General features: G+C 32.5%; 1 protein-coding gene across 6 annotated transcripts; it reads left to right on the plus strand.

Moving 5' to 3' along the window:
* Nucleotides 1–721: 721 nt before the first annotated feature.
* On the plus strand, nucleotides 722–3,233 carry LOC127097445 (uncharacterized). Of its 6 annotated transcripts, XM_051035938.1 has the most exons (4): nucleotides 786–1,270; nucleotides 1,364–1,423; nucleotides 2,771–2,857; nucleotides 2,961–3,233. In XM_051035938.1, exons 1-4 carry the CDS (start codon nucleotides 1,266–1,268, stop codon nucleotides 3,115–3,117), a joined length of 309 nt encoding a protein of 102 aa, XP_050891895.1. In that variant the 5' UTR covers nucleotides 786–1,265; the 3' UTR covers nucleotides 3,118–3,233. The 6 variants fall into 6 exon arrangements, 2 of the variants coding, with proteins under 2 accessions (XP_050891895.1, XP_050891896.1); XR_007793032.1 differs by having other exon boundaries at nucleotides 722–1,423; nucleotides 2,014–2,857; nucleotides 2,961–3,144; XR_007793033.1 differs by having other exon boundaries at nucleotides 735–1,423; nucleotides 2,698–2,857; nucleotides 2,961–3,144.
* Nucleotides 3,234–8,858: the final 5,625 nt, after the last annotated feature.

Below are 8,858 nucleotides of genomic sequence, written 5' to 3' on the forward strand. Positions count from 1 at the left end.
CACAACATGCACGGGACTTACCCATTAATTGTCAGATATAGGATAAATCAGACTTGCATCCAACAATTTTACCACTTCCTTCCTAACTGTTATTTTATTGCTGGATTCAATCTTCTTTGAGGTTGAACCATTGGTTTTTGATAAACTTCGATTAGTATTTTATGCATGCACAATGTTAGACTAATTCCTTTCAAGTCTCCAATGGTTCACTCAACGGCACTCTTATATTTCTTGAGTACCTGTACTAGTTTCTCCTCTTCTTTTTCTTGTAACCCTGAACTTATGATAATAGGATAATTCTTCTCAGTGTCGAAGAAGACATATTTGATATTCTCACATAGCTGCTTTAACTTTGTACCTTTTTTTTCCTTTTGGTTTTTTTCTTCTCGTAGTGCTTTTAAATCCTCCCACTGGTGTGGTTTGGATCTGTTCCACTGAGGTTGTGCTTCCATCATAGCTATCACTTCTTTTTCTTTTTCATCCTTATTATTTTCTATTTCTTGACCGGATAGGCTAAAGACTCTTTCAAAAGGTAATTTTGGTGTTTACATTTGAACAGACTGAGAAATCATTGTGTTTAACACCTCAATTGTATTACTGGTCCCTACATTATCTTTGTACCTCGTCGTGTTCTGGACATCAAACTTTAATTCTTCTTCATAAACCTTTGGAGTCATGGTTCCTTCCTTTATGTCTATCATGCATCGTCCGATCTCTAGAAACTGTATTCCCAAGATAAATGGAATCTTTTCATCTTCAGGCATTTCCAGACTCACAAAATCAATAAGAAACACAAATTTGTCTATTTTTACCAGATGATCTTCTACTATCCCATAGCATTTTTTCACTAAGTGGTCTGCAAACTGAAGTGTCATTCTAATGTCTTAAATCGTACCAATGCCTAACTTTCTATAGATGTATAAAGGCATAAGACTCACACTAGCTCTCAAATCAATAAGTGCCTTCTTGAATTTTCTATCTTCAATTGTGCATGGAATGGTTACAAAGCCCCTATCTTTCTTTTTCATAGGAATCTTGATACCTTGTAATATGCCACTGCATGTTTCAGTCAAAAGTATAGGTTTAGTGTTTGTTGTGTGTTTCTTGGAGATAATATCTTTCATGAACTTGGCATATATAGGCATTTGCTTTAGCGCCTCAAAAAAGGTATATTAATCTCAAGCTTTTTGAATATTTCTAAGAACTTCTCAAAATTCTTTTCATGATGATCCTTATTCTTTGCTCTTTGAGGATATGGGAGTCTGATGACAGATCTTGGCTCTTTTTTCCTTCTCAGCCATTTTTGGTGTAGCTACATCTTCAGGGATTTTCTGATTATCTTTTATTTCTAAATCTACCTCTAAGGGTCGAGCAACTTACCAGAGAAGACGAAGTTGGAAACAGTGATTGCGATGCAATTCATGTATGCTCTGATTCGTTGATTCTTCCTTATGTTCTTCTTCTTTCTTCTTCTCCCTATACGTGTATTCTTCTTCTTCTCTAGTTTTTTAGTATGTAGGAAAGATTCTGGAAATCACGTTATCGTTGATTGTATGAGCATAATAGATGTTTAGAAACTAAGAGGTCCAACTCTTGTTATTTCAGAGCTTCAATGTGAAGCTCTGAGCAAAAATGGAGAAAGAGAGCTTTGGGGTGAGGGAGAGGATTTGATAGATGCAGATTGAAAGGGATTGAATTTGAGAGAATGAAGATTGGGATCTGAGAAGAAGCAAAATCAATCCCAAACTCAATGATGTAATGATGCTTTTATACACAAACTCAATTATGTTATGCTTTGTATTTTTGTTGGCATCTTCTACTCAATTTTGTTAGAGCTTTGCAAAACGGTTAGGAAACGGTTAGGATAGTTACAAAGTCAGTTATGAGAAATTATTGACAGTTATGAGTTGTTGCTATATGTTAGTTTGAATGTCAATCAGTGAGTTTATTTTGTTAATGAGATGGAGTGAAAATTGATATTCAGTTAATTTCTGCTAACACTGTTTGATGCAGGGGAGTCATGTGTTGTTAGGTCACGATTCCCTGCATTGAATTATGTTATCTCATTGTGGACTTCGAAACTAGTGTTCTGTCAATGTGCAGAGTTAAGGGTTAAGTGTCATGTTCGTGGGATTGAACTTGTGATTAAATGAGGCTATTATGTTGACTGGTGTTGTGAACTATATGGTTTTCTTGTACAAGGCAATGTGCGGGTGGAATCCTTGTTGAATTTTTGTTGCCAATTGTCCAGTTCGACCTGCAGGACCGTCCTCTTTAAAACTCCTTCAAATTTTGTTAGCTTCTAGTTTGGTTTGATGTCGTGGAAAGGTCATTGTTTGTCTTGACGTTGAATGCAGGATAAACTATGATATACTACAAGACTACTTTGCCCAGCTATTTGGCATGCCCATGTTGTAATGTTTGCATGGTATACTGCTAGTGTATGTGTCTCGAATGAAGTGTTGTATTGGCTTTAAGATTTATGAACTGTAGGTTACATGTATGTGTGCTTAGTTACAGGTTGTCATCGTACATGAAATGGAAAGCCTATCATGAGCATGTCCTAATGCTATCCTGTTATGCATTATGGATTATTAGTTCATTTTGGCATGTTATTCATTGTCTCATGTTGTGCATTTTGGTTCTGTCTTGGACATGTTGGCATCCTGTTATGCACCTTGGTTCTGACTTGGTCAGGTTGTGTAGATTCAATGGCTAGGCTAGTTTAATGGAGTGCTTTGCTCATGCCTTCACTTGGAACTTAATGCAGGATAGTTTTGATGCCTGCAGAAGTAACACCATATGGTGTGGTCAATACTATGGACCGTGTGGTTAGGATTGAAGCATCTCAAACTAGGTATTTAAGCCATGTTTTCTCGGATGTGCATTTGTAACTATGTGAAGTATTGTTATGGATCAATCTTGTGATACATTGCTGGTTTATGTGTTGCATAATGCAGGGCTGCAAGGATGTTTAAGTTAAGGCTAGCCCAAGTTCAAACATGTTCATGGCATGTTGACTGCAAAATGGAAAATCAAGTCCAAATGGTTAAATCAAGCTCAAAATGGACATGGGGAAAGAAATGTAGAACTAGGATTGGCTATTTAGTGGTTTAGGATGAAAAAGAGTTTGGGTTGACTTTGGTCAAAATGTAATTTTTTTGGATTTTTTTTTATGTAATGAACATTTATGGATGATAATGAATAGAATTGTTTATTTGAATGAAAATGAATGGATGAACATGTTACTTGAAATGGTTTGAATTTGGACTTGAATGAGCATGACTTGTAATTAGGTATGATTTGTATCAAATGACCTAATTTGAAATGGATTGAAATGACTTGTATAAACTCAAACAAAATCCACAAATGACACATGAAAGAAAGACAAAGACCTTAGCAAGGCCAATAAGATACAATGTGTTAGGGCCTAAACAAAAGATTCATAGACCGAGCAACAACGGCATTACAATGGCATGAGATAACATTGACCAGATGAAATAGACCATGGACAAGAGTTTGTTGAACGAAATTAGACCAAGCAAGAGAATCAAGCACCGTGAATGATGGAGAATCAGATGACACGAGGGTTTGGAGGACATCCAATGAGTAGGAAATAACATTAGGGTTTTGATGCCCTTAGGCATGCCATAATGAAGTCTCTTGAATCCAAGATCAAGAAAGTTAGGGTTTCCAATGCCATCAGATGAAAAGTCAAGCCATGAGATACCTTAGGACCACATCCTCCCTGATTAGGGTTTCAATGAGGCATACTCCTTAATCAATGCTTTTGAATGAATCAAGATGCTTCACAAGCAAATCTCCAATGTATGAGCCCTCCATTAGGGTTTTGATAGCCAAAACAAGGCCTTGAGAACATCCTCAAGGTCCCAAAATCATATCATCAAGAAATTAAGTTTTGAATTCCCTGAGGAGTACCATGATGAGGTCTTCTTGAATCCACATCCCAAAGATCAGACAAATTAGGGTTTCACTTCCCCTATGATCAGATGAATAACCAAGACACACCTTTTAGGTTTGATCCACACACAAACCCTGGCCTTACAAGTCATAGATCTTTGAATCTAGGATGTATGTTTGCAAATGTCAATATGAATGCCTACTACATATGTAGTTGGTATGAAAGTGTGTAGATGAATCATAAACCAAAAGTCAGATGAAAAATGAAAATGGGAGGGCAAATTTGGGGGTATAACACATATATGTTAGGTTTAGGGTAAAACCTGATTAACGAGTGTTTTTTATAATAAAATATGATAATTTAATCTCTCGTTTATTAAATACAACTGAATGAGTAGATCATTAATTTCAAAATAAAAAATAAAAGAAAAAGAAAAATACCACTTTTAAAGAAATAAAAATATAAATTGTTGTTGTTGGGATTCGAAGCATGTTATGAATTATTTTTCTCCTCGGTTATATTTAGAAACCGGGGAATATGTGATATTTATTTTCCTCGGTTATATTACTGTACAAGAAAATTTGGGGTATTTTTCTCTTCGGTTATATTTAAAATTATCCCCCCCCCCCCCCCTCTCTCTCTAAAAAATCTTTTCCCTTTTTTAAATCTTGCAACCAAGGTGTGGTTGAATCACTAAAGTGAAGAGTGAAGAACGAGAGTCGTGATTAATTAGAAAGATTGATTATTGTTCATCAAGATTGATTAGAATTATCTCCAAGATTGAAGTTTAATTTCAACACGGGAGACATAAGTTATTAAAAAAATTGTATTTTTATTTTTATTATTTGGACAAATTTTGATTTTCTCCTTTGCAATATTATTTTACAATATTAAATTGGTAAAATATTATTTTTTTATTTTTTTTTGTGTCTAATGTTTTCTCTTGCTATTTAAACGGTTTTTTTTTGTTATATGCCATTTTAATTTAATTCTGCTTTTATTTTACCATATGATCTAATGTGTACGATAAAGATGTAAAATTATATTACAAGAATAAAATCGCAAAAAGAAATTAAAAAAAATCAAAGTCGTTTGAATGATAGGAGGTGAAAGTAACTTTAAACTTTAACAAAAGAGAAGTCAATAATTGTGTTGGATAAAATGTCAAGCTCTACATTTTAGAGTTAAAAATTCAATAAGTTTGCAATGTTTTAACGCGGTTTAAATATGACACTTGATATTGAAAAAAGGACAAAAGCTCCTAATATGAAGACCTTTTGCTATTTATCTAGGGGACAAAAGTGTTAATTTTTTATTGGTAAAAGGAATAAAAAACACATATTGTAATTTGCAATCGATATGTTTGATTTCTATACTAAGCTAGCAAGCTAAGCTACACGCCTACTCACCCCTTTCAATTTACTGTATTTGATATATATATATATATATATATATATATATATATATATATATATATATATATATATATATATATATATATATATATATATATATATATATATATATATATTATATATATATATATATATATATATATATATATATATATATATATATATATATATATATATATATATATATATATATAATATATATATATATTATATATATATATATATATATATATATATTATATATATATATATAATATATATATATATATATATATATATATATATATATATCATAAGACTAGTCAAGTATGCGTGTCATATGGATCAGTCGGCCGGGTTGGATCGGTTGAACTAGTTGTTTAATTTGAATAATATAGAAAAAAATTATCGATTCAGATGATTATTTTAAAATTGTTAAAAATTGAATCCGATCGAATTTAATTAATACTTATTTTATTATTATAAAATCGACTCATATGTTTCGAAGTAATTACCATCTTATAATTTAATGATTAGATTGTATACTCATAGAAATATAAAATATGCAATAGAAAATTTTGATTGGTTAATTCATTTGTAATTTAATTTGTAGTTTGAAATATGACAATCATCAAATTAATATTAAATGATATTGAAAATATTATGATATAATAAATTTTTTTAACAATAAATAATTAGTTCTGATAATTGATGACTATTGGACACCAATTAAATGATGAGTCCATTAAAAGAGAAAGAAGTATTTGGAATAATCTCATAATGAAAAAATATATTTCTTAATGAATGTACAATGACCCAGCTGTTTCTTTTATATACACAGGGTGATTTACAATCAAGGAAATTGAATCCACTATTTTAGGGGAAATCACTTTCAAATAAAAAATATAAAAATAATTATGAAACTATTATATTTTACATGTTTGAGTGGATATCACACAGTCCTAGTTTGGAAGAAAGGTTGTGAAAATGTCCATTGTGTAATGGTTTTGTGAAAAGATCTATAACTTGCTAACTTGCTATCCTATGTGTATTTGAAGGAGATGAATCCCATTGTCTAGAATCTTGTCTCGAATAATATGACAGTTTATTTCTATATGTTTTGTACGTTCATAGAAGATAAGATTGTTGGTGATGTGAATTGTTAATTTGTTGTCGCAGTATATTGTGACTGGGCTGGTGTGAGGAATTCCAAGGTCATGAAGGTGTTAAAGAATCCATTGGGCTTCGCACGGGGTGTTAGCAAGCATTCGATATTCCGGTTTCGAAGATAATCTTGAAACTATATGTTGTTTTTTACTTTTCCAGCAGATGAGAGAGTTGCCTAGATAAAAACAAAAAATTGTTGTTGATCGACGTGTAGTAGGACACGAACCCCAATCAGAATCGGTGAAATCGATTAGTTTCTGGATGGATTCCTTTTTGAAGATCAAGCCTTGAGATGAAGTTGTCTTGATGTAGCACAGGATCCGAAACACAGCTTCAAGGTGGATGTTTGTGGGATTGGTAAGATGCTGACTTAACTTGCAAATAGAAAAACAAATATTAGGTCTTGTGTTAGTCAGGTATAATAATTTACCAATGAGACTTCTGAAGATAGTAGAGGTAGATAGAGGAGTTTCATAGTTATATTAGAGTTTGTGATTAGGACCCATGGTTGTAGGCACTGGTTTGGCACCCAGAAGACCGGCTTCTTACAGAATATCCAAAGTGTACTTTCGTTGCAAAATGGCTATCCCTTTGGAAGAGCGAGCTACTTCAAAACTGATAAAGTACTTTAGATTCCGTAAGTCTTGTATGTTGAACTTGGTATTAAGCACATGCTTGAGATTAGAAATAATGTCCATGTGGGTGCCTGCAATAAGTAAATCATCTACATATACCCACACAGCAGTAAAACAATTATCATTTTTATTGGTGAACAAAGAATAATCAGATTTAGATTGAGTGTAACCGAGGTTAATTAAAGTGTTTGTGAGCTTCTGATTCCATTGCCTACTAGCTTGTTTTAAACTGTATATGGACCTATTTAATTGACAAAGTAAGTTATTTCTATTAGGGACTTTTAGACCGGGAGGGAGTTTCATTTAAACATCCTCATCTAAGTCACCATGAAGAAAAGTTGTGTTGATATCTAGTTGATGAAGGTACCGATTGTTAGATGCATTCAAAGATAAAATAAGATGGATGATTGTCAATTTTACAATAGGACTAAACATTTCTAGATAATCAATCCCTTTGGTTTGATTGAAGCCCTTAACTACTAAACGAGCTTTGCACCTCTCTATAGTTCCATTGGCTAAGAATTAATTTTGAATATCCATTTACAACCAATTGGTTTTTTGTTAAGAGAGAGAGAGGTACAATGTCCCAAGTTTTTATAGCTTTAAGGGAATCAATCTCATTAGCAATGACTTGCTGCCAATTAGGGTCCTTAGTGGCTTGAGAATAAGTAGTGGTTTCATTTATAGTGGATAACTTAAGATTAAATATTCTATATGAATTAGATAATTTGTTATAAGACAAATAGTTTTGAATAAGGAATTTGATATTACCTTAATTTTTGATTTGAGAAGTAGTGTCACCTTTGAGGAGAGAGGAATGATAGTCTTCAAGGTAAGTAGGAGATCTTGAGGTTCAGTTGGATTTGCGCATATGGGGAACTTGAGTAGGATCCAGATTGACAGTGGGATGGGGAATGGGAGGTTGAGTTATATTTTAAGGAGGTGGAGTGTGGGGAGTGTTGAAATTTGGTGTATGAGGTGTGAGGTATGGTTAGTGAGATAATCAAAAGAGTAATCTATTAAGGTGTTGGGATTCATATGATTGGAGTTAAGTGTTTGGGAAGTTGTGGTATTAGAGGTGTTTGGAAAAATGTGTTCATAAACTATGGTGTCTCTAGAGATGAAGAGTTGTTTGATTTTTAAATTAAATAGAACATCTCCTTTAACACCATATTTATGACCCAAGAAAATGCATTTTCTAGTCCTAGATTCAAATTTGATTTTGTTATATTTATAAGAATTAGCATAAACTAAACAACCAAAGACTTTAAGTGAATAGTAAATGGGATGCTTGTCATACATAATGTAAAAAAGAGACTTGTTATGCAAAATTTTAGAAGGAAATCTGTTTATTAAAAAACGGCATGAGATATGGCTTGGCCCCAGATATGTTTGGAAAGATTAGCTTGAAAAAGAATATCTATTTCCGCACCTAGTAAGTGTTGATGCTTTCTCTAAACAATGTCATTATTTGAGGAGTATCAACATAATAAGTTTGATGATGAATGACCTTTGTCATGTAAAAATATTTTAGAATAAATTTAGAATCATTGTTGGTATGGATAGTTTTTATAATTTTTGAAAATTGAGTTTTAATGAATGAGAGAAAAATATTTAATAAGAAAAGTAGTTTCAGATTTAGCATGCATAAAATAAATTCGGAAAAAACGACTATGATCATCTACAGCGGTTAAAAAATAACGATATCATAATATGGATGTTATGGCATAAGGACCCCAA

The sequence above is a fragment of the Lathyrus oleraceus genome, chromosome 6, assembly GCF_024323335.1.
Source record: "Lathyrus oleraceus cultivar Zhongwan6 chromosome 6, CAAS_Psat_ZW6_1.0, whole genome shotgun sequence".
Lineage (NCBI taxonomy): Eukaryota > Viridiplantae > Streptophyta > Magnoliopsida > Fabales > Fabaceae > Lathyrus > Lathyrus oleraceus.